Raw genomic sequence first — 27,300 nt, 5'->3', positions numbered from 1 at the left:
TAGCGACGAAACGTTGGGTAAAAGATGGAATAAAGTTTTTTTATTTGCATTTAAAATTAATTGACCAAAGTAGCCCGCATAACCAAATATAAATCTACATAAATGTATTTGTTTTCCTTTTCAGTAATATGGATATTTGTATGTGATATATAATGTATAAAATAATATTCGTAAACATAAAATACATACAATGTAAAAACTTACAAACTAAAACAATTAAAATTATTTAAATAGGTTTATTTTTTTAATATGAATTTTATTTATTTTTTGTTGTTGGTTTTAAGTATGACAAGAAAACTCAAGCTCAAAATATTAATATGTAATTTTAAACAAAACAAAAAATGATTCTTAATTTTAAAAAAATAATACATTATACCTAATAACAAAAATAAAATTAAAAAAAAAAAAAAACATGATACAAAAGTTATTCAATAACTGTTCTAAAACCTAAATAAGGAAAAATATAAAGACTTTCTTTTCTTTTTTGTTTTGTTATGTTTTTGTACAAATAAAATTAGTTTTTTTTTACAAAATTTTTATATTATAAATGTGTTTTCGATCCGAAAAAAATTATGCATTTAATGTATACAAAAATAATAACTTTGAAAATAAAATTAAAAAAATATATAATTTAAAAAAAAAGCCCGTGCTTATCGGGTCATACATTTGAGACAGTCTTTGAATATCGTGATCTTGATTAAACATACAAGTATGTATGTATTTTAATAGTTTTATTAATATTTGTATTTTGTTTTGTTGGAAAAATAAATAAACAAAAAACTTATTATAAATATTTGTTTTTCTTTATGTAATCAAACAAAGAAGATTTTGTTTTTTTTTTTAATGAAATCAGTACTGGTTAATTTTACATTTCTCGTTATTTGTTTCTTATTAAATATTTATTTTTTTTTTTGTTTCACTTTCATTTTTTTTTTATTTTTATTGTAAATCGAGCGTAAAAAACCATTTCTTTCTAACATTATTATTACTTTTTTTTTTAATTATTTATAATAATAATAATATGCAATAATAATCATAATAATAATTAATTTTGGTAAAATTTTGCTAAGAATACACGAACAATTTTGTTTTTGTTTTTATTTTTAATTACTTTACTTTATTTTTTTTTATTTTTTTACTTTTATTTATTATTTATTTTTTTTTTTTTTCATTGTTCTAATTATGATTATTTTATTTATTTATTTCAAGGCTTTGTTTTAAGACAGAAAAATTGTTGCAGCTTTTTATGATTTATTTTTTAATTAGTTATTTTCTGTTACAAAATATATGAAAATATTTCTTTTTATATTTTCTTTTCTTTTATTTATTCGTAAAAAAAAATTCCAAAATCAATCTTATGATTTTTTAGTTAGTTTTTTTTTTTTCTTTATTTAAAAATTTATATATATATAGAATATATATATATTGACTAAATATATTATGTGTATATAATTTATGGCATTCAGTGTTTTTAATGTTTTCTTACAAAAGGGATTTTTAAATTGTAGTAGTGTTTATAGTTTTTTTTGTTTTGCCCATTTTATTTAAGTCTTATGTTATGTGGAAGGGTTTGTTTTTTTTTTATTTTTGTTAGATAATAAAATTAAATTCACTGTTTTGAAAATTCAATAAAACTTGAAAACGAAAAGATTTTTATTTTTGTTGTTGTACTCTTTCGTCTTTTCGAAAAAATTTTGTTTTCTTCAAATTCTCAAAAGTCTTTGCTTAGCTGAAAAAAAACGAGTTCAGTTAATTGCACAACTATAACTTCACCTTCTATTAAGTTTTACCGAAGCTTACATTTTAACATCGATTAAGAATTATTAAATTTTCTCTGTATGGAAAATGGAGAGGTAAGCAAATTTTTAAAGAAGTTAAAACTTCTATAAGGAAGAAAATTGCTTCTGATGAAAGCTTTATAAAATCCTTACATAAGCAATAACCTGTTACTTCCAAACAACTAAGCAAATTGTTAACGAAGTTATAATTTCTATAGGGAAGGAAATTTCTTTTGTAAAAGCTTTATAAAACCTTTACATAAACAAAAACCCCATAAATTCAATTAATAGGGAAAAAATTGAAAAAAATGTGACGTTAGCAAAGTTTCCTCAAAACAGTCAATTCAATCCAATCTTTAATTTTTACGAAATAAATGGATACAAAATTGATATAAAACAACCTAAAACAGATTAGGTACACAAAACAAAAACCAAAAAACACTAATTTCTAGGTTATAAAGAAAAAATTGAATGCATTTTGATGACGTCATGAGTGAATTTATTGCGAATCTTTTTTTATAAATAGCTACTATCTTATTCTTCTTCTTCTCTATTTGACTACTATTTTTTTTTTTCTTTTTCCAAGTTTTCACGCTATCGTTACTCTATATTTTTTTTATATAAAATCCTTATAAACAAAAACCATATATGAATACTTTTACGATGCTTTAGCAAATTGTATTACCGAACTCATTCGCATAACTTTTGGAACTTCAGTCTTTGAAGATTGGTTGTCCTTTAAGTAGAGCTTGCGTTTGCGTAATGGCAATGTCATAACATCACGATCTGCCATCATCATTGAATCACTTTCTGGCGATGATGATCGTTCGGGTGATGCTGACGATGCTGATCGCAGAGGTGATAAGCCAGCACCAGCAATGGCTGCTTCAACTTGACGGACTATGTCATTAGCGGGAATGGAAGATCTATAAACAATAGAAAAGTTTGTTAGTAAAATTCTTGAACAATTTGAATTAATATGAAAAACTTACCTAAATTCTGCAACTGGAGCTGGACTATAATAACTCTGCCTTGGACCTGCACTCGTTCGCAGATCTTCGGTTTCATTTCTAGAGTTTATTCTCCTGCCAGTCTTCAAAGTATCCTCTTCGAGAACTCTTCGACTTGCCAACGATGCAGCTTCCAATAATGCCGGATTGATTGTTGGTCTTCCGACAAATTGTGGCATCAGCATTTCCTGTGCTGTTTGATGCTGATCTTGCTGATCATCCGATGGTGATGTCGATCGTGCTTGATACCTATGGTAAACATTGCTAAACGAGATCATTTCCTTGGCCTGAGGCAGCTGTTGTTGCTGTTGATCCTCAAGCAATTGTTGCAGCTGTTGTTGTTGTTTTTGGTGACGTTTGTGATGATTTTGTTGCTGTAGCTCAGCTTGAATCTCTGGTGGCATCTCATCCAGTGAGGTGCTACTGCTGCCAGTGTTATTGGAACTGCCACTGGTAGAAATTGCAACACCGCTATCGCGGCTTTGATCAGTCTCAAGAATTATCGAAGATGATGATGGTGAACTCGGTGATAGTGATGGATCCTCCTTCACAACCATTGAGATCGGTGAGCTGGGAGCTTGATTTTGATTGCTTCCACTTGGATTCTCTTCATCGTCGGGTATTTCATTTGCATGGCCCTTAATGTGAGCTTCCATTTCTTTTTTGCTCTTGAATGTCTCATCGCAAATTGTGCATTTGTAGCACTTGGACCCATAATGTTGGACACGATGCAGCTTAAGGACATGATTGTAGCCGAAATCGCGAAAGCAGATATCACAATGGTAGGGTTTCTCTCCGGTGTGGGTGCGCGAATGAACTTTCAATTGTTTGGAGCAGGTGAAACCCTTGCCACAACCCTCAACGGGGCATTTGTAAGGTTTTTCGCCGGTATGCGTTCGCATATGGATCACTAGCTGGCCGGATTGTATGAAAGTCTTTCCGCACACCGAACATTTGTGAGGTCGCTCGCCGGTATGGATCCGCATGTGTCTATGGAGTTTTCCGCTGTGTTCGAAGGCTCGACCGCAAACATCACACTTATAGGGTCGCTCTTTCGTGTGAATGCGTCGATGTACCTGAAGGTTCTCCTTAACGCTGAAAAGTTTGTGACAGAATTCACATTCGAAAGGCCGCTCACCCGTATGTGTACGATAATGGCGGATCTGTAAGAAAAATTGTCAAAAATAAGTTCAAGTCTGAAGACGTCCTCAAAAAAAAACTTACCAGTCTAGCAGGCACAGCAAAGGTCTTTTGACACACATTACATTGATACGGGTCACTCCCGCTTCCATTACCCTTGATTTGTGGGGTTTTGGGTATTCCCGCTGGAACCTCATTGATTTGCTGCGATACCATGGCAACTCCTCCGACTCCTTCCATTTTCGCATGCGATTTGGTGTGACTTGTGTGAGCACTTTTACTTCCGAAAGTCATACCACATTGTTCACACTTAAATTGGGGTTTTGTTGGTGATGTTGTTGATTTACCCGACGACGACGACGACGCAGATGAGGACTTGCGTCCGTTGTTAGTTGTTGTCGCTGCTGATGGCGCTGTTGTTTGGGAAATACTTTCTGCTGCTGGCGTTTGCGTCGTCGTTGTGTAGATGGTAATATTTTGTCCATCGGTTATTTGAAACGTTTGAACATTGTGGGGGGATATGAGGAGAGTTTCACCATTTATTGTTGCAGACGATAATGATGGTGAAGATGAGGCTGATGATGAAGATGGTCCTCCTAATCCGCCTCCAATGCGATTTCTAATACTTGTGATTGGCTGTTGTACTATCATGTTTGGTTGTTGGTACATTTGGCTGTCACTGATAATACCATTTGAATTCGTTAAAGGTAGGCAGAATTCTGATTGTGATATTGGTTCCGTTTTCATAACTAACGGTAATGATGGGTAGTAAACCATGGTGTGGGTTTCTGGAAAAAAAAAAAACAAAAGTTGTAATAAGATCAAAATTGTTGAGACATTATCATAAAATGGATTATGTTGCCTGGCTTAGTAAATAAAACGATTGATCTTAAGATATTATCTTAAAATAATTTCTTTAAGAAACAGCGAAAGCTTTAATAGTTATAAAACGATTGATACAAGTACTTTACGATTACATTAAAAGATTACCCATTTTCGAAAAATTTAGTTTTTTTTAATCCAATTTTTCTCATGCAAGAATTTCTTCGAAATCGGTTAAAATGTTAACAAGAAAGAAAAAAAAACCTTCTTAAAAAAAAAAAAAGAAAAATGGTTCAACAAGTCCAAAAACAGTAGATTTAGAAAGTCCATATTTTATCTAATTTTAGCGGTATTATATTTTTGAATTTTGAGACCATTGCGTTGAAAGATAAAGTATCTTCTTTTCTTCTTTATATGTTTAATATCATTTAATGCTCAAAGATAAAAATAGACTATTTATCAAAAATATCGTTTTTTTTTCTCTTTTTTGAATAGTTTTTTTTACAATATTTTAATTTAAAAAAAAATTTTAGGTCGATAGGAAATTTAATTATCTACAAAAAATTACTTAATACAAATTTTCAAATTCGGCTTATTTTTCAAGTTATAGACAAAAACTCAAAAAGTAACAAAAAGAGTCGAAAGTTTTGATCGTTATAAAAATGGTGATATCTTTGTAACTTATCCATAGATTTTGAAGAAAGGTATCTTTTTATCTTTTACAGAAAGTGTATTACGCATACAATTTATGATTTTTTCTTTCAGTAAGAATTTTTTTTGTTAAAAATTTCCGTTAAAAATCGATTCTTTTAAATGTTTTGATAAATTGCACTTAAACATCTGGAGTTTTTGGTTATTTATTCAGCTTTCAGGTGCCGGTTTTTGTTCAGATTAATCGTTTATTACTCAAGATATAGCCCGAAAACTATAAGTATAAACTTTGAAAAACAATGACAAAAAACTTTGAAAAATCATATTTCAAAAATCTTTCCATAAACATTTTTTTTAGATAATATTTTCGAGTTTTCTGGGCTCAAATACGAAAAGTACCTATAACGACACTTGGTTTTCAAATTTTTTTTATTTTTTTGTAAACTGTTGTATAATAGCTTCCTTTAAGAAAAATCAAATGTTGAAAAACAGTTCCTTAGTAGAGACATTTAAAATTTTAAATTCCAATGGCTTCAAAAATTGTTAAAGTAAATATATATCCCAAGAGCAGTTTTTGAGAATAAAAATCATATAAAAGCGTTCGCTGTAGGTATTTTAAAATTCTTGATGAATAATACCTAGTGCCAAAACTAAAAAAAGTCGGAAGTTCATTGTTTTCCGGATATTAATATGTTGCTAAGTTTTAAAGATACATACACATAATATATATATATACATACATATTATGTATAAGTGTCCAAATTGTAAAGCATTAATCATACAGAAATGACATTTGAATACAAAACGAAATCATTTTTACGTCCCACACATAATACCTATTAAGTATTTTTCAACCTCTCGTTATGGAATCCTTAATTTATCTACGCACTTATCTCGTAACTCTCAACCACAACCCTTCTCATTCATTAACTAAATAGGAACATACTCACAGCAACATATCTATCTACTTCTACTCTAAGGTTTATGAACCTTTTATGCACAAAGAAAAAGAAAAACTTCAACCTACATTTCGAGTTCTCATTATTATTACGTCATAAAAAAAAAAACTGAAAATCCCCTTAAAATATTCAAACGACGGCATTTAAAACTGCGTAGCATTTAAATATTACACGCATTGTCTAATCATCCCCTTAAATCATAAAAAAAAAAGAAATTTTCCAAAAAAAAAAAAAATCAAATCAAAATGTGCAAAACAACAACAGCAACAAACCTGAAAACAAGAAAACATACGAAACAGGCATTTGAAAAAAAAAAGAAAAACATCGCAATCGCAATCCAGGCAGCCACCCTTAGCTAAACCATACAAAAAAACATGAAAACAAAAGGAAAAACCACTTTCACTTTTAAACACATCGCACACACAGTTTTTCTTTTTTTTTGTGTTCTGTCTCAAAACCTCTCACAACCCTCAAAAACAGAGAATTTACTATCGAATCACAAAAAAACTTAAAAACTCGTCGCATATTGTGAAAGACACAGGCTCATAGCTTTTCCTTTTTAGGTAGGTATAAGCACTCCTTTAATTTTGCTTTCTCTTCTCCCCCCTGACAAAAGAAATAAAAAAAAAAAATAAACGAAAGAATCTGCGCAACCCCACTATACCACCACACCACCCCTCGCCTCATAAAACATTTATTAGAAATTGAAAGTAAAAATTTCCCCCTCATATTAACGTACAAGTAGAAATATACGCCATACCAGTTTTATGTTTTCCTAAAAAAAAAAAACAACCACATATCCAACAGCTTTTCCTGCCTCTGCATTTATATTTCTCACTTCTTCAATGACTGGGGGCAGTTTTTCCACCCTTAAGATTCTTCGATGAACAAAATTCTGTTGTATGGAGGAAGTTTGGATCTATTTTTGATGGAAAGTGGGTGGTGGTGGAAGGAAGGGTAGCAAGGGTTCAATGATGTAGAAAACTTAGAAGTTTGCTTTTTTTATATATTTTTTATTTGATAACTGTTTTTTTTTTTTGTCAATTAATTAAAACGAACCTTTTTTGATTTTCGAGGGAGATTTTATTTCCATTAAATCTGTCCCCGATTTTGATAGTACATTTTTAATCCAATTTTGTTTATTTCGCCAATCACCACTTTCACTCATTTTTTTGTTGTATTAAAATTTTATTTTGTTAAAAATTTATTTGTGTATAAATTTTTATTGTTTTGTTAAAAAAAAATCTAACAAAAGCCAGTCTTAAAACTTCAGTCCGTGTTAAGTCGATAAAAGTCTTTTAATTTAATTGATAAATTGCTTTTTTATATATTAAAATTTTATTTTATTTGTTTATTATTTTTTTTATTAAAAAACTAAAAACTTATATTTCTAATTTGTACTTTTTATTGCATTTTTGTAAAGTTTTTGAGGTAGTTTAATATTTTCTTATCTCAGTTTCCACTTAATTTATATAATTTTATTACAAAAAAAAAACAAAAACAATCGATGATTTTGTGTGTCTTCCCGATTTTTTCTTTAATATTTAAAATTCACACTCAATTTTATCAAATTTAATTTAAAACAACAAAAAAAAAATATTTAACAATCATTCTTCCCGTAACTAATATTTTAAATTTTTTTTATATAACAAAAAATAAAATTAAATAAAAATAAAACATAACAAAAATTAATTTTTTATTTTCTTGTGAACAGTGGGGAGGAGGAACAAAAAAAATATAAGAAAAATCCGAAAAAGTGTAATAATAAATTTTGATAAGTTTGTCGAACGAGGGAGTCCACTGAACTGGTGGGTGAGTTTACCGAAATTTTCTTCTTGACTCTCTATGGTTTGTCGTATATGATATGAGGATGAGGAAGGGGAAAAAGGCAATATTAATGTTACACGGGAATACGGGAAGAAGAAGTAGAAAAAATCCCTAAACGCATTGTGTGCGTTGAGATGCGTACATAGAGTTTTTTTTTTTTTTGGGAAAGAATAAGAGGGAAAACGGGGAAGAAGAAAATTTATGGGAATCGTAAAAATATATAAATGTAAGTGTCTGTGGAATGGGAAGAGGGGTATGAATTTCCCAAAATCTATGTGGAAAGAGAAAACGAAAAAAAAAAATAGTCCCAGATAAGGGCGATGACTTCTGATGAGGGGAAACGTTTTGTTTTTTTTCTGTGTTTCAATTTTCGGCTTTTCATTTTCTTTCCCTAATATTCCCTGTCGAAATCCCAATGATATACTCAACACTAAGTATGTACTTAACTACGTCACTTTTATTTATAATGCGTAGAGAGCGGTTTTTGTCTTTTGTACCTACCAGGAAGGTTCGTAGATACATATGAAGACAAAAAAAAGGTTCTATTATTATTTGTCGAATTAGGTAGGTGCCGAAATGAAATGTTATTATTTGAATTGGTTAACAAGCCATAAGAATGGAGGAGGCAAAAGATTTTAGAAAAAAAAAGGTATATGTTAGGTTAGGTTCCAATGAACCATCAAGGTTGTTGATGATGGTAGAAGGAACACATATAGGTACCGCTCTACCTTTTTTTTTTAAAAACCTGTTTTATGTTTGTCTTTTATTTTTCATAGATATGTAGGTAAAGGTATAGGCTTCTATATTTTGGTATGAGGTAGGGTTAAAGGTATTATTTGCTTGAAAACCGTTTTTTTAGTATTTACTTTTTTTTGTTGAATTTTGTGGTTTTTGAGTTCTGGTAGAATGAATTGTTGACAGAAATGTAAATTATATTCATGAGAGATTATACGATAATTATGTTGAGTGTTGACCACAGAAAATAAGATGGTTAAAATTTTTAATTGCGTTGTTTCATTTGTTTTGAAGTTATACTTCTTATGGGAGGGTGGGTATGAAAATTTACTTTTTGACAAGAATGTCAAAGGGATTATGACGCGATCACCCTGGGTAGCAGGGCTGTCGTTTCACCTTTAGAGTACGCAGTACTTTAGTATTTAAAAATGCAGTACGCCGCAGTACGGCAAACATAAAACACACAACACGTAGCAAGTTACATGTTTCATGTGGCAAGTTGAGTGTGGCAAGTTGCATGTGGCAAGTTGCGTGTGGCAAGTTGCATGTGGCAAGTTACATGTGGCAAGTTGCCAGGGTTGCAAAAAGCTAACATTTCAGCTCAGCTCACAGCTCAGCTCAAATTGAGCTGAGCTGAAAGTGAGCTGAGCTGAAAGTGAGCGCCCCAACTTCCAACGCCTATATCTCGGAGTTTTGAAAAAAATGAAAAAAAAATTTTTGATGCCAAAAGGTAGCGGGGACTCTAACCTACATTTGGGTACAACTTCCATCCCTGTAGGTACACGCGTTCTCAAACCAGGAGAACTTAAAGGTAAAAAAAAAGTTAAGCCCGATTCTGAAAAAATAGGCATGATGTGGCGGTTTTACATGCAAGGCGATTTTTTAAAAATCTGACAATTTGCAAAGCGTAGGCCCATGACACAAGCTATCATTTGGCACCACTCCCAAAAATTGCTCTCAAGCGGTTTAGCTTCCAGGAGCGTTCAAAGATTCGGGGATTTTTCGAAAAAAAAATTTACCCCAACTTTCAAACACGATTTTCTCGGAATTTTAACAAAAATCGAAAAACCGGATTATACCACTTTCGGGTAGCTGAGAATATAAGCTTTCATATGGCACCACTCCCCTGTCTCTAGATCAAAGCATTCCAACGCCTATATCGCGGAATTTTGAAGAAAATGAAAATAAAATTTTTGATGCCAAAAGGTAGCGGGGACTCTAACCTACATTTGGGTACAACTCCCATCCCTGTAGGTCCACGCGTTCTCAAGCCGGGAGAACTTAAAAGTAAAAAAAAAAAAAAACACGATTCTGAAAAAAAAGGCATGATGTGGCGATTTAACATGGAAGGCGATTTTTTTAAAATCTGACAATGTGCAAAGCGTAATCCCATGACACAAGCTATCATTTGGCACCACTCCCAAAAATTGCTCTCAAGCGGTTTAGCTTCCAGGAGCGTTCAAAGATTCGGGGATTTTTCGAAAAAAAAATTTACCCCAACTTTCAAACGCGATTTTCTCGGAATTTTGAAAAAAGTCGTAAAACCGGATTGTACCTGATTTTTTTTTATGATAAAAAAAGAAATATTTTACTAAAAAAATAGAAATATATTTACTATTAACCCTAGAAAGATAATCTACGTCTGTAAGACGTATGGCGTGTAAAGAACTGTTTTATCTAATTCAATTCAAATTTCTGGGTTTTTGTTAAATTGATTTGATTTATTATATCACTTCTTTAAAATAATCTAAGTAATGAGTTAAATAAATATAAATATGACAAAAAGTGTTAACATAAGACCAAAAATCTTTTTTAGAATTATACGTCTCTGAGACGTATATTATGATTATCTTTCTAGGGTTAAAAAACCCAAGAGAAAGATCACGAAAAATTATCTGTTTTATTTATAAAAATATCCATGTGTTAAAATAATTCCATTAATAACTAGAACCAAACATCTTCAAACTGTTATTCCTTTTTTCGTGACCTTTGTTAAATAACCTAAATATATTATAATTTTTTAGAATAATTTTATTTTTTAGTCCTGAAGAAGAGTGTATTCACACTTGAAACGTCGACGAAAAATAATAATTAGTTATCAAAAACGACCTATAGCCTACAAAGAAAAACAAGTTAAGTCAAACATCTTCAGCTATGGTGTTTTATAAAAGTTTAAAATATCTTCATATTTCATTATACTTTCCAAATAAAAATCAATGTATCCTCTCACATATCACAGCTCAGCTCAGCTCACTTTACTTTAGCTCACCCAACAGCTCAGCTCAACCATCAGCTCAGCTCACTTTCAGCTCAGCTCAAATGAGCTGAGCTAAGGTACATAGCTCAAAAGTCAGCTAGCTCAAAATTTGAGCTGAGCTGTGAGCTGAGCTCAGCTCACTTTTGAGCTTTGTAGCAACCCTGCAAGTTCCATACTGCTACTACTAGTGCTGAAGCACACACAATTCTCATAAAATTACCATATCGCACATTTTATGCGCAATTCATTTAGTTTCGTTAAGCGTATACCGTACGTTCTGAACCGCACAACATGTGTAAATTTCACAGAATAAATTGAAAACTACATGGACGCAAGGAGGATGAAAGAATTAATAATTTATTGTTCACTTGATAAAAATGTAAAAAAACGAAGTGTGGATTAATTAATTTAATAATAGAAATTAAAAATATCAAATGAAATTCATTTACATATACTGAATGAGAAGTATAACTTCAGTCGCGTGTACTGTACATGTGTACACACACTCTTTTTTTTTGTAATATGTACCTACTCATGTGCGTTCTATACATATGAATGTAATATGAATTTGAAGATTTAACTGCGATATTTCAGTAGCGAAGATTCTGTGAATAATTGCATCCATGGTAGTTATGGTTCGTGGAAACAAAACACAGCAAAAAAAAAAGGCTTAGGACTGTTCTGCCTTAATTTTAAGTCATATCAAAGCTTATAAATGGAAATTAAACATATGAGTAAGACAATGACTCCAACTTCATAAAGCAGAACTACTTCCCTGCTCCAATCACATTTTTAAATTGATTTGCTTACATGCATGATGCATCTGCTGTTGAACCATACTAGGTCAATTTCTTCGGTACTTTTCGTTTCCGCACACCTTTGTGAAGTTCTGCTTGGTGCTTCGGACAAAGCATTGAACATGCAGCAAGAAACAAAGACATTGAACGCAAGAAATGATTTAGTCGAGAATAGCATTTTTAATACCTTTAAGGAGGCAAGTAAAAGCTTATACAGGTACAGGCTTTCATTACTGTACTTATTAGGTCTTTTGAAAACCAGTACTACACGAAATTAATGTTACCCAAAAATCTTTGCAAACAGAAGGACTCAAACTTCATCAATTTGTGAAAAAAAAACTGCTAAACAGATCTTCCTTACAAAGAAGCGAGATAAATTTAATTGGTACATCGCACTTTTACTTTTGCAAAAAATTTAAGTCAAAACTAGGAATTTGAAAAAGAACATATTTTTCACGAAAATATTGTAAATGCCGCTTTATCCTACGAAAATGAACTGCTATACAAATTATTTTCTTCCTTAAACATGGTCTGTGCTGAAATGCAGCAAAGCTACCAAATTTAGTGAAGGAGTTCAACTTTATCATCCTGACCAAAGCTTCAACCCCAAGCTGTAACATATCTTAATTTTAAGGTAAAAGATGGATAACGACTCCAAAGCTTATTACGAAGTTAACTTAGAAGTATGTTATGTGAACGTTTGACAAATATCGTTTTTAAAAGTCTCTAAAGTCAAAAAGACTAGGCGTGTTTTTTTTTTCTTCAAAAAACGTCAAAACCAAACAAAAGTGTTTAAGGTTAAATTTTCAAGGTTTACACACTGTTAAAGATTAGTCTTCCAGTCACTTTGTCTACAACTGAAGCCTTTACGATTGTGCTTCTTGTCAGGACTTAAGAGCAAGAACTGTAAGACTAAACACAAGAATTTGAAATCTCTCAAAAAATTTTAACGGAAGCACTCAAAAACTATTAAAAGAAACAGTGCATTTACCCTCTAAAACAGCGGAACATAATGTCACGCTGCAAAGAACAATTATGACCTGAACTTTTATAATAAAGTCTACATATGTGCCCATGATTATGAAAGTGGACTAAGTCACTTTTTGCATTGTTTGAAGAAAAACTTACATAATAATTTTCTTATAACGATATAATTATATTTCTTTTATGAAATCACTAGAGGAGCAATAAAGAAGCTTATTTACTGCAATTCCGCTTTCAAATAAACTTTACCCCAAATAATAATTATTTTTAGGCTAGATTTGATGCCATTTTTAGGAGTGACTTAGTCCACTTTCATAATTAAGGGCACATATATTTGTACATAGTAGGTATAGTTGGGTTATTCACCGGAAAACACTATCTTATCAAAATATAAGCAGGTGACACGGTAGCAAAAATAGTATCAAAAGATAAAAAAAAACTTGTAGTTTTTTTATCAAGTGATTACAACCTCCCCTTTTTCAATGACAAATTAAAATCTTATTTTCAACTATCAAACTTTTTTTTGGAGAAACCAAATTGTATAGCGACAAAAAAAAGCAATTTCTTCTTATGGGGTCAATGTACACAAGCTATATACGCATAAATCTGTTTTTGTTTTTTTTTTTTGTTTATCTTTCTCTTTCTTTCTGACTTACTCCCAATTGATTTATAGATCATTCTGTACTTCATTGACCCATACACATATACCTAGCTTAGTTTTTTTTACAGTTAATATACTATTACCCTCTAAACAAGCAATTTCAAAAAATACTACACTACCTAGCCTAAAAAAAACTAGAGAAAAGTCAAAACTATACCTACCGTATTGAAAAAGAAATAAACTTGGAAGTTTCTATATCTACGACTAATGCTTATGTTAGAAAAAGCTATGCGTGTACGTATCTATGCGTGAATCATTGAAAAAAGAAAGACTACACAAAAAAAAAAAAAAATACAAACACCGCTACAATATAATTGTGGGTGTTTTTTTTGTTTCTACATCTCTTTCACTTTATTATATGAGTATTGTGCTTAGTCATATCTAGATTCATTGGTGTAGGTCCGTTACATGATTTTCACGATTCACAATCCCAAAAACCACATCATCTCTCATCTGACAGACGCGAGGTTATTTTTCTTCTTACTTTTTTTTTTCAAATGTATTCGTTTCCTGTATTAGAAGGACCGCGGCGCGCATTAGATGCGTATGTAGTATCTATCTATGTCTTTTTCTTTGCTCTCAATATTACCTATACTTTGTGTTGATTCAATTTGAATGCTTTTGAAGATGCGAAAGCTTCCAATTTCCATCACCACAACCTTGTTGACGATTCCTCTCAAATAACAAAATATACCTACCTACATACATTCAAAATTGACATTTTATTAGGATGGTGTAAGTCAGAGATACCCAAAAGAGATGAGAAACTTCTGACGTCATACGCGGTTTGCCTACAAGCTGCTTTAGACATTTTTGGATAAGTATGCGTGAAAAAATATACATTTTTGGCGAAGTATGCGTGAAAAATTGACATTTTTGCTTAGGTGTGCGGAAAAACACCGTGGCTACACTATGTGTGTTTTTCACATTTATTCACGAATACAAAAGAGATTACAACAACACGAAATAAACAAATGGGTTTTGGGGGGTAAAACGTACGAAAGTTTCCCATCTCCTTTGGGTATCTCTGGTGTAAGTTTTTATTGAGAGAAGCATTTTCTCTCTTTTTTCCCAACCTAACTCTAACAAACACAATCTCATCTCAATTCTCAACCAAAACCGTGCAGTAAAGTTCTGTCAAAAACCAATGCGGTGCCTCTTAGACAATCGATAAACACAAGTGGATTTGACATCAGCTGTATGAAAACCAGTTCGTTGCCTCTGTCAAAAGACAGTGCAGTGCCTCCACGTGTAGTTCAAGTTCAAGCCCCCACCCTTGACGTCGTTGCCGTTGCCATTGCCATAGCTTGTGCTTGCTAGCTTGCAACGACCGACGACGACGAACGATGGCCGGGGATATACGCTATTACGAGTGCGTTGTACTCCCATTTACTATCAATGTGTTAGTTTATATGCAAGAAAAACAAGCTGAAGTATTATATATATGTACATAGGTTTGTGTGTTTGTGTATACTAAAATGACAACAGAATTTTGTTGGAAATGAAGCAATGGTGGAGTGATGAATTTGGTAGGTGGGATGAGGTGAGGAGATAGACGAGAAGGAGAAGCTGGTGATGGTTGTACTGCTGCTGCTGCTGCTTTCTTTAGTCTTTGGGGTTGAATATGAACATTGGTTTCGATATCAGCAGACGGTTGCAAGCAAAAAATACAAAAAAAAAAAACAAAAAAAATCGAAATGACTGAAAGATTAACAAAAAAAAAAACGACCATTGGCAATGAAGAGTTCATGGTTGATGTTTCTTCATATATACCTAAAACATTGCTGGTGTATATTGTGGTGAATTTTCTTGCATTTCAGGGTAGGGAAAAGGGGTTGTATGTCTTGTCTTGGTAACTATACATTAAATTCAAGAGTGTTAAAGGGTTGTAATTTTGCAAACTATAACCTTGTAGTATCTACCTCTTCACTACACTATTTCGAGACTATTTTTTTTCTTTTTTTTTTCATTATTATCTTATAATGATTTTTGTTTTCAACCTGCAATTATTGTTATTACTGCACTTATCATAATATTTAGAAGACATGATAAGTAGTTAGTAAACGTAGACTTCCTAGTTCTTTAAACAAATAACATAATAAAATTGTATAGTTTAGGTATGAATAGAATAGTGCATAAGTATGCACGTTTTATATGCACTCTTAACTATTTTGCTGTTGAAAGTTATAATAAGTCACGAGTTGTTATTTAAATGCTAACTAAATAAACGTCAATTCATTCATTAGGATGATACTATTGCAAGTACTTGCTATAATTGTTAATTGTATGGAAGTAAGAGTTAAATTACACTGGTCTGTAAAATTTAACTTTTTTTTCTCCTTTAAATAATTTTTTCATATTATGAAAGATTAGACTTTCCTGAATCTAAGTCTCGTTTCAGAAAATCAGGTATTTGAAAAATGTGGGTAGTTTCTAAAAAATCACCCTTTTACATTCATTTGAACTTGCATACAATTAAAACTATTTGTCGCATTGAGGTTAAATTTGGAGGACTTATTCTTCATAGTATGACCTATCGATTGACACCAAATATGTCCTTTTACATTAATGTTTACCCATTTTTTAAAATACTGATTGACAAAAAAGCAGACATTTCGAAATCCTTTACTTTTTAGTAAATCCTACATGAACAAAAGCACCTTAATTAAGGAAAATGTACAATATCAATGCCCATTATTTTTAAAAACGCAAATATTAAGGAAAACCATAATAAAATACATTAAACAAAATTTTTACGTGTTTTGTAATTTTATATACAATTTTTCTATTTAGAAATATCTTATTTGTAATAAACCATTTGATAAACTGCCTTGTAAAACTTCAGATTTGTTTCTCCTAGAAACAAAAGTATACTTTTCTTATAGTTTTTGATGTGCTGAGTTAAGATATCCGCATTAAAGTATCACAAAATCAAATCAAAAAAACTACAATATCTCAAAAACCAGAGGTGACCGAATTTTTTTGATTTTGAATTTAAAATCAGCACACTAAAGTCCATTGGAAAAGTATACTTTTGTTCTAGGCAGAAAGATATATTAATTTTTAGAGATCAGTTTCTTTATGGTAAGATATGCCAAAACTACTAGGATTTCCTTGCAGACCAGTGTTGTAGATCTCGATCCATTAGAATCCGTCACATTCGTTACATTGAGGGATTAAACTGACATTTCCACAGTATCAAATCAAAAATGCAGTCGCTTTTAGGATAACAGACCAACAAACCACATCCATCGTGTGTGTATTTTATCAAGCCTTCGATTCCTTAAGGTCGTCCACAGCATGCATTCAAACGCACCTTTTTGTATAAATTGGACGTGTTCGAGTTCATATGCCAAGTGTCAATTTAATTCCCCAGCTCGATCGTCACCTGAATCTAGATTTAAGGTGATTTACGCTAATTCTTTTCTAAATCATGAAGAATTAAAATAAATCTCATTTAAATCTTCTAAAGGACTAGTATTTTTACTTTTTGTTTTGGGCTGGATGCACTCATTTCATTAAACAGGGAAAATAAAAAAAAGGTTGTCAAAATGGAAAGTTTTAATTAAACTGCAATTTCTTGCAGTTTAATAAAGGTTTCAGACAGTGAAATAATCAGTTTAAATAGCTCACAATTCAGAATTAGCAGGATTTTTTCATCCAGCAGTATTGAAATTCCAATCTAATTTTTGTAGAACTGTCACTCATAAAAATGAGTGCGTCCAGAGTTTTTTTTTTAGTTTTTCATAACATTTGTTTGTTGAAATGAGTGCGTCCAGCATCAACAATTTTTCATAAGAAGTTAATATCAGGTTTAAGAAATATGATCTGATGCTATCTTGCTACTGTCAACAACTTCAACTTTATTGTTTTAGTTTGCAGTACCTACTTCAAAGTAACCTAATGGAACTGGATATCATTAAAAATTTCTAGTCATAGAAAATTTTAACGAAACATTAAATAAGCAAAGCATAGGAACTTCAATGTTTGTACCTATTGTGATATAGAATGTACGGACTTTATTTATTTTTATTCGAGATAAGAATACGTTAAAAAGACCGAATTTAAAGTTAAATTTTTGACACCCAGCTAAATATTACTTTAATTCAAACTGTAAGAGTTAACCACACCCTCTCAGAAATCTTGATTAAAACATTAAGTTTCAATTTTTACAAACCCAATTAACTTACCATTAAAGGTTGAACCCATTAATAACAACAACTATTAATACTTTAGTTATGTTATAAAGTAAAAAAATGTGCAATTTACAATATTTGTTGAAATTGAGGAAGTCTTTTGATAAAATATTGCTATTATCTTGTAATATGTCATCATAATATAAATATTTGTTGTAAGTTGCTAACTATCTATACAATTTTCATTAATTTTATTATCATATATAGATTAATAAAACTGACTCGGGTTTTTTTTTATTTCAATTTGTCACTTCAACTATAGACAAGTGAGTTATTATAAAAAAAACCAACATAAAATTAAATAAACAAACAAGACGTAGACTTTGATTTGTGTAGTGTTGTCATAAATTTTTAAGAAGTGGAATATGTTTTATTGAAAAGTACTTATTAATCCTATATAATATAGCCTGAATTTTTATCTACACAAGCATAGCGATACTTTATTGAAGTTGAAACGTTTTTTTTTTTTTTTTTGTTCTTTCAAACTGAACTTCATCACATTTTTATGAGGTTCATGTTCATGGTCAAGGTTCTTAAGTGTGAACATAGAAAAAAAAATCAAAATTAGGATTTTATTTATACATAATTATCAAATTAAGCGATGAGAAATCTGGAATAACCCAAATTTGGGGAAATTTTTATATAAACCCTTTTTTTATAAACACGCATTAAATAGCATGAAAAAGTTTTATCTTAACGTCAATCACGAGCTGCATGCAACATTTTTTGCAGCAACAGAAATTTGTCCTGCCAAATTAATTTGTGATTTAAGTAAGAGGACGTATTTTTTTGACGAACAGTTTGGCACCTTCTTTTTTTTCTAAATTATTGTTTACAATATTAAGAAAATTGCTGAATTCTTACTCAGCTAGCATGTTAAAAAAGTCTACCGAAGTGATTACTATAAATTCATGTAATTTCTATAAATTCATACTTACTAAACTTTCTATCCTTCCTTCCTTCCTTATCTTCCTGTAACCTTTCGGAACAACTTTAAAGAATTTCTATAACTTCATACTTACTAAACTTTCTATCTTCCTTCCTTTCTTATCTTCCTGTAACCTTTCTGAACAACTTTAAAGAAGCTATTAACGAAGTAATAACTTCTGTAACGAAATTTTCTTCTAGGGAAATTTTTTGTATTGGTTGGGTTGTTTTTTCAAAAACTATTTTAACAACTTTGGATAAAACTTGTGTGCCGGTAAATAGGGTCGGAGCGAATAAAATATTTTTAAAATCTTTACTTTTAAGGACTCTAATTCTTAATTTGTATTCCTTTTCTTCTTTAAGGTTTTTGAATAAGCATTTTGATTTAAAATCTTTACAAATTAGAAGAAAAATGTTACGCATACACCACAGTGACCCAATTCAATCTATGTAATAAGCTGTACTTTTAACGATTTTATTCTATAGTTAGACACACCAATTCTATTAAAATACTAAGGCTCAATTTATTTACTCTCCATATTTTAAAGTCCCTATTAAAAATATAAAATCTGTCAAATCACATACAAATTTTAAAATTTCTGGTTTTTAATGGAGACTTTAAATTTGATAGAGTGTGAATAAATTGGGCTTAAAAGGACTCAATCTATTTCTACGAATTTTTTTTATTGGAGGTAAAGGTTTTATAGCTTTTATACCTGAGAAAAAAATGGTTATACTGTATGTAATTTTTCTTTACCTTGTTCAAATAAAAAAAAAAAAACTTCAATTACAGGCTTGCACCTGCATGCTATGTAAGTATATGTGGTGTACAATGTATGTATATTAATTTTCAAAATTAAAAAAAAACTACTCGAAGTCTGAAAATATACCAGCCTCGTAAATAAACATTGCCAACTCTTAAACATCTAGATGTTCAAGTAGTACCACCTATTCTGAAATAACCATATGTAGGTACTTCGATCCGTCAAAGTATTTTCAAAGACTCTTTCTTTTGGTATGATGTATTTGTTTGTAGTACAAAAACAACAAAAAATAATAATAAACACAAGACCCTCTAAGAAAACCGGCAAAAAAAAAGAACTGACCAATCTTAACCAAACGCTCATTAGTCAAAATAAAATATGTCTACCTAACAAAATGCCAAAAAATATAAAGAAACCACGCATACAATCGTACATACGAAATATATCTGATGAGATATACAAAATAAAGCCCACCACAAAAAAAAAAAAATAAAAGCACACTTTGCTGTGTGCGTTCCCAACGTCACCATTGACGAAATTTTTTTTGTCAAACATTTTTTGGTTGTTTTTTTTTTTGCGTAGGTATGTATCTACAATAAATATACTCATAAAAGGTATATGTACTCAAAAATTCAAGTGAAGCCTCTTTATATATCTTCTTCAATAAAAGGCATATCCAAACTTTGGTCTTCGACAAAATCATTAAACTTAAAGGGGGAACAAACTCCTCTTATCTGTGGATACTGTGTACCTATTGAAAGTTCCCAAAAAAAATGGTATTTGGCAATGAAATTCAAATGACTTTGAATGACCTCCATGCCCGCTTGCTTCTTCCACCAATATAATTTACTGCTTTGTTATTGTACTGTTTTTTTTTTTGTCGTCGCCGGTATATGCGTGTATGTGTACATACGTATATGCAGCGAGGCGTCAGAACAATACACAATATCATATGGACAAGAATATTCAAACTTCTGCCTACATACATTCAAAAAAAATACACAATCCACAAACATATCCTTTGAATGGTTAAAGAATAATGCAATAAATTAATGCAGGGGGCGCTGACAACAAGATTTCACACACTGCCAATGTATATGAAAGCGAAGCGCTAAAAGCACTCACTAATACTTTGGTAAATAAATCTGGAGGCTTTTTGGTCCAGGACCAGATTCAGGTACCAGGTGAAGGTGATGTTTTTGTTGTTTTTGTTATTGTATGTCCATCTAACACCAATAAAATTTCTATAACAAGTCTATATGGCTTCCCTTGTTATACCTTCTACTACATCGAATCGAAAAGGCTTTTGTTATACCATATTTTTTTGTAGAATTTGAGCATGAGAAATGCAAACTCATGTCATGTTTATATGTTTTCATACTTATCTAACTATAGGTAGGTAGCTACTTATATATGTATGTATTTGTATGTACATATCTGTGCGATTTTCTTTTTTTTTTGGGAATTGCTGTACCTATAGCAACGCAAACACGCTTGGCCCTGATATCAAAAACTGAAAATTTAATGGGGTAGGTACGTATTTTTTGATTAAAGCGGCATTCTTGTCAGAATTTTTTTTTGTGGTATTTGTTTACTTTTTTTTTTAATTCTACTGGTTTTGTCGTTCTTTAACTTTACGCATTTCATGTACCTATATTACATTATATACATATGTTTGATCTCAACAACATTTTGCCCATCCAACGCCATTTTGTATCAGGTGGATAATGTTTTGATGTATCTTTGTACTTGCTTTGTGGTTAGTTGATTTTGTGCTGAATGCAGTCATTTAATTAATAAATGTCATTTCGAGGAGTTTTTTTTTAATAATTCTCATTCTCTAGTAACATACATAAATAAAAATACTTAAATTAACAGTAGAATCTATTTTTCCTATTGAATGATATACATTTTTGGAGTGAATGCAGTCATCCTTTCTAAGTAAGGGTTTACTATGGTTTTTTTATAAGTTGTTTGAATGCTGTCATTACTTTCTATATAAGTATTCTGTCTTACACAATCCTTGAATGTTTTTTATCCTAAGTTATAACATGTACTTCTAATTTTTGACTTAATCTCTAAATTAATAACTTTTTTATTTTTTATAACATCTACCCAATATTGTAGACATTTTAATTTATTGAGTGCGTTCAGCAATTTCAAGAAGATTAAAATGGGATTAATTTAAAATCTCCTTAAATCTAGAATAAATCAAATATTTTTATTTTTTTTCTTCAGATTTGAACGAAATAAGGAAATGTTAAGAGATAATCTTTTATGAATTGGTTGGTGGGAATGTTTATGTCTTCAAATAACAGTATCTCATATGAATATTCATAAATCGATTTATATGCCAGCAGAAAAAATATAGCTCAAGCTGCTGAATGCACTCATTTGTGTTTTTATCATACTTCTCAAAATCTTATAATGTTTTACCTTTTTCTGTTTTGACTTAAAACGGGAACTAGTTTTTGCACTAAATGGAGCCATTTGCTATTTCGGATTGAATGAAAGGGATCTACAATTTACCGCCAATTTACAATTTACGACTAAGCCCAGAGTTGCACTTTTTTAAGACAATGATAGGTACTCTTGGAGACTTTTCAACTCCTGAAAATATGTTCTTAGGTGATCGAGGCTGGTATTCAAACCAAAACCTCTGGCTTCATAATCTATCGAACTATAACCATAAACCATTGCGCGAGGAGGTACTACCGAAATGATGGTTAGACAAAAAGCATGTGGAAAGTATAGCAAAGTGGCAAAAGACAAGTGGTAATAAGGTGCAAGTGAAATTGTGGCATGTTGCAAGTGGTAAATTTTTATTTAAACAAAATATATTTCAATTATTTGTACTTATTTTCAGATTAAAGTGAGTCATTTTGCTGACAAATCCTATTCAAGTTACTAATACTCCTGAGATCTCTAAGATTTCTAAAATCTAAAGTGACTAATTCCAAGCTTTTTGTCAACAATTTATTCAATCATATAAAATCTTGTAAACAATTTAATGATATTACAGAATTATAGAAATGGTCAATGATTTCATTTCGTGAGATTCATTTTGTCGTGAATTTGCAATTTTACAATTTACAAACGTTGTTATTATCTGATTTTGTTATGTTTTTTTTTTGTTATTGTAATCTTTCACACTCACCCCAAATGTCATAGATTAAAAATTAAATATGTACAAGTAAAATTTCAAAAAGTTCGACCTATCGAATGCAGGCGCATTGGTGCATCACCGCGTCATAATTATATTTCTATAAACTTGATCAATAAGCATTGATGTAGGTATTTAAAAAAAAAAAAAGTATACAAAGAAAACAAAATATTAATTAACGACGATGACTTTAACCCGGATCTTGAAATTTAAATCAATTCTAATTCTGTTTGTCTGCACGCGTGTGTCAATTAAATTCCACAAGATTTAATTTCTTTTTTTTTATACAATGCAATTTATGTTTACATTTTATATTTACATTTACATTTACATTATACATTAAATTGCATCATTTTATTTGAACAATATTTTATTTGAAATACATGTTCCAACCCCTTTGATGTTGGTATTTTCTTGGAAAATTTTGTATATTTCCTCGATGATGACATGTGTACCTAACCTCAAAGAAATGCTATATATCCTTGAATTCTCAGTATGACGTTTGTTATTCAATTCCAGATACGATTTTGAATATATGTATGGCTCTGATGAATGGTCATAGCTCGACTTAATATAGAATTGGACAATTTTCTATTAAAGAGTAAATTTGAAAAATGTACGTAATGAAACTTAACGAAAGAATTTTTCAAATAACGTTATTCCATTAAAACTGTATTCCAAAGAAATACAGGGTGTCCCAAATTATACATCCAAGAGCACAATAGGGATTAAACTAAGAATTTCTAAGACATATTCTTTCGTCAAATGTCGGTTTAAATTACGTTACTTATCTAAAATATTTAAGTCGATCTAATCGCCGCCGATTATTTTTCTGTTATGGGATCCTGCAGCTAAGTTCGGATTCAGTATTGATTTGAAATTATTATTTTTTTTAGTATCTTGTAACATTCAAATCGTAAGTCACCCCTTTCAACCTTTTGTATTGTTTTTATTGTGCAATGTTTTTTTTTTTTTTTTCTAATGAATAAACACCTAAAACCTATAATTATGTAATTGACTTTGCGGAAATAAATATTACAAGATGTGATTAAATTGATTAGTTGATATGCATATGAATGGAATGATTTTTCATAAAGAATACATTTATCTCTATACTTGTGTTAATGTAATGTACCTACGTATTTAACTTTTTATATGCAAAAACAATCGACGTTGTGGAAGGCAAATGAAGTAAGCACTCGTCATTAGTTGTTATTTACGTTTTTGTTTATTGTTTACAACAGTTTTGTATAGGTACCTAATGCCAGCAGAATAACTTGTTTGTTTTGATTTCTAATATAATTTTTTTTTCTCTTCTTAGATTGTGCAATTTAATATAATTAATAATTATGAATATGAATAAATGTCAAAAAAGTCATGAATAACAAAAAGATAATTGCATTGTTTTTGTATAAGAAATGGGAATGCGAGTAAATAGTTGATGTTAATTTAGTTTAATATGATAAAATAGTCGATAAAGTGAAATTTTGTTATTGTTTTTTTTGTTATTTTTAACTGTTTAAATAATAAAATTCATTGTTTTCTTGTAAAACAAATTTATCATAACTTTCGTTGAGTAAAAAACACAGAAAAAAAATTACAGTCTCTTAGTTGAAAATTGGTTAAGTCTACGAAGTCCTAACGAAGATCAGAAATAAGCTTAACGAATATATAAACATTTGTTTCTCAAAGCAAACTGGAAGATATTGTTAAAATTGAATTAAAGGAGTTTTATTTCTCCGTTAAAGAATATTGCAACAGTCGATAATTCGAAAGATTACAAAACCTGGACGAAAAGTATAAATTTTGCGATCTAGCTATTAATGCTTATTAAATTATTATCTACAACTGTCAAGATCAAATTGAACGAAATCTTTTTTTTTTTTAACTGGGTTTTATTTTTATGTAAGGAAAGAAGAAACCGCGACCATAACAATCTATCAAACATTTATATTGAAAACATTCAACCAACTATAACTTTTCAACAATCTTAACGAAAGAAAAAAAAAACCAAAGGCCTAACTAAAATAGGCATGGTGTTAAACATCAAAAGTGAACTTCTTCGTCAAAGTTATAATATTGATTCGTTAAGTTGTGTGTTTACCTCAAAAAAGTATTTTTTTGTACAGGATGAAAATTCTCTTAATTATTACAATATGTAGCTAGAAATTTTTAAACTACTTCAGAAATGATGATTATACATATGTACTTTCGTTAAGTTTTTTTCTTACCCAAAATAAAATATATTTCAATAAGTTTATAATCTAGGAGTCTTGCTAACCATCAACATTAAAAATAGTGAAATAAAAACCTAATCATTAAGTCCTTAATAAACGTTCGTTAAGTTTTTATCCTGAAATTAAATATTTTCTTAGATTAAGGTATATGTCAAGACTTTAAAATAACATTTTTTTGAAAATAGAAAATATTTCTTAACTTTCCTTAATTTTTGTTACCTGAAACGATGGTTTTTAAGGATCAATTTAAGGATTTCAACTTTAGCTAAAATCCAAAAATATAAAAATACTTTCGTTAATGTGAACGTAAAGATATCAATTTTCGAAAAATTGTATTTCAGGTACTAATATATGTACCTATATTGACGTTTTGAAGAAAGTTTTTGTTGTTATCTTCAGAAATAAAAATGAGGAAAACTCTTTAAAAAATCTCCTCCTATATTCTTATCAATAAATTTCTCTAGAATTCGATTTCTACGAATTGTTTTCTTCTCTTATCATGTATAAATAAATAAAAAAAAAAAGAAACAAAAAATACCCAATAACTGACTCACACCTATTTATTTAATTTTCTATTTTTAAAACTTTCAACTTTATATTTTTTTATATTTAATTATATACAAAACAATTTAAAATTCTAATATTATGTAGGTAGGTACAAATAATTTGTTAACTTACCTTATTGCTTTAAAGTAGTAATGATGATTGAATAAATAAGTATTTTAATTTAAACAAAAAAATCCTTCTTTCTTTATAAGTTTAGCTGCCTCTTTGCAAGTTGTTATTGTTGATTGTAGATAGAAAACACACTAATTAACCCAACTCAAACGTTATAAATTATCGTTATTTAACGATCATTAAAAAAAAATAATAAAAAACAAAAAAGCACTTTGTTGTTCTGGAAAAATATTTATAGTTGGTAAATATTATTTCTAATTTTCTATTTCCGTTGTTTTTGATACACAACTTTTATCTAATTCAAATTGATTATAACAAACAAAACAAAGTAATTATAACGGTGTTTTCTTCTTTTTAAAATATTTTTATTTTTTCAAATAGATAGATATACACCAAGTTAACGTATCACTATAAACAATATTGACCTAGGTTTAGGTTTTTTTTTTTTTTGCCTCTATCTACTTTTTTTTTTTTTTGCTTCGTTGAGTGTATCTAATAAAATATACAAAACAACTTTATTTCGCATTTATTATAGGTATACCTATGCGTCTTCTTCTTGTAAATTGAGTGATAGAAAGATACTTATAGAAGCTTTACATAAATAAATTTTGCGTTTGATTTTAGTTTTATTTAGGTATTTATACACAATTGGCAATGAATTTTCTGTTTTATATTTTTTGTATAAAAAAATTGCATATGGTTCGTCTCAAACAAAAAAATTGTTGAGGTATGTTTACACTATCACTTTTTTTCAAAAATTAGTATATAATCCCAATAGATTGGTCCTTGGAGATATTTTTTTAAAAATTTATTAAATCCCGATTGATCGTTTTTTTTAAGGACGCGTCACATTAAAACGACGAACCGCACCACTCTAGCCTTAGTTAACTGCTGCTGGCTTGCGACGACGCGACCAATTGTTAGATTGTTAGACCGAGAACTCTTGGTTCTGAAAAGCTTTGAATTTTCTAAATGTACTAGGTATAACTTGAGACTGGCTGTATGGCTGCTATACAATCCAACAGATACTTTTGCAAACAAAATATACAAATATTATTTGGCTTTGCTCGTGTACACTTACAAAAACAAAAAAAAAAAACTCACAGATACAAATTAGAAAAATATACAAAAAGATACGTAGGTTGGTTTGGTAGGTAAGACATGAAGACGAACATTTATTTGCCGACCGCACGCTCACCGTATAGATACTTTTTCGACAACCCTAACAATAATATCTTTAAGCAACCAAAAAAAGCCGAACAATGTTGAGGAACGACTAAGAATCAAGTCAGAACGTTGTCGTCAATATTTGTAAATTTGCAGGCGTTTTTTTCAGCTAACGCCGATGTCGTTGTTGTTGTTGACGCTACCACGGTCACAACTACATTTATAATCGAATTTATAAATGTATTGTATACTTGTATCTTTTTAATAATTTTTTTTTATAAAGAATTTACTAACCAAAGCCACCGATCATCAATGAGTGTGGAAAGGTTCTATAGGTGTAAAATGAGTTGCAAAGGCAAAATTTTATGTTAAGCTTTTAGAACAATCTACCATTACTATTATGGTGTTAGAATGTATTGGTTAAATTGAGTATGCAGTTTAAGCTTCATATAGAAAAAAAAAAAAAAAACATAACCAACCAACAGCAGCATCGTTAAATTTGAGGATCCACGTGGAGGCGCTGAAGTAGTTTTCAACATTCTATAAG

The 27,300-nt window shown here is 30.2% G+C and overlaps 1 protein-coding gene across 2 annotated transcripts; it reads right to left on the bottom strand.

The window, feature by feature from the left end:
* Positions 1–1,520: 1,520 nt before the first annotated feature.
* On the bottom strand, positions 1,521–27,062 carry LOC129913371 (Krueppel homolog 1). 2 transcript variants are annotated; one of them, XM_055991999.1, is made up of 4 exons: positions 25,587–27,062; positions 4,013–4,716; positions 2,771–3,951; positions 1,521–2,704 (listed from the first exon to the last, which is right to left on the bottom strand). In XM_055991999.1, exons 2-4 carry the CDS (start codon positions 4,703–4,705, stop codon positions 2,437–2,439), a joined length of 2,142 nt encoding a protein of 713 aa, XP_055847974.1. In that variant the 5' UTR covers positions 4,706–4,716; positions 25,587–27,062; the 3' UTR covers positions 1,521–2,436. The 2 variants fall into 2 exon arrangements, with proteins under 2 accessions (XP_055847974.1, XP_055847973.1); XM_055991998.1 differs by lacking the exon at positions 25,587–27,062 and adding an exon at positions 4,919–5,134.
* Between the last annotated feature and the right edge of the window lie 238 nt (positions 27,063–27,300).

Source organism: Episyrphus balteatus, chromosome 3 (assembly GCF_945859705.1).
Source record: "Episyrphus balteatus chromosome 3, idEpiBalt1.1, whole genome shotgun sequence".
NCBI classification, from domain to species: Eukaryota; Metazoa; Arthropoda; class Insecta; order Diptera; family Syrphidae; genus Episyrphus; species Episyrphus balteatus.
Note: the sequence above shows the minus strand (reverse complement) of the source record. Positions and strands in the feature narration are given on the sequence as shown.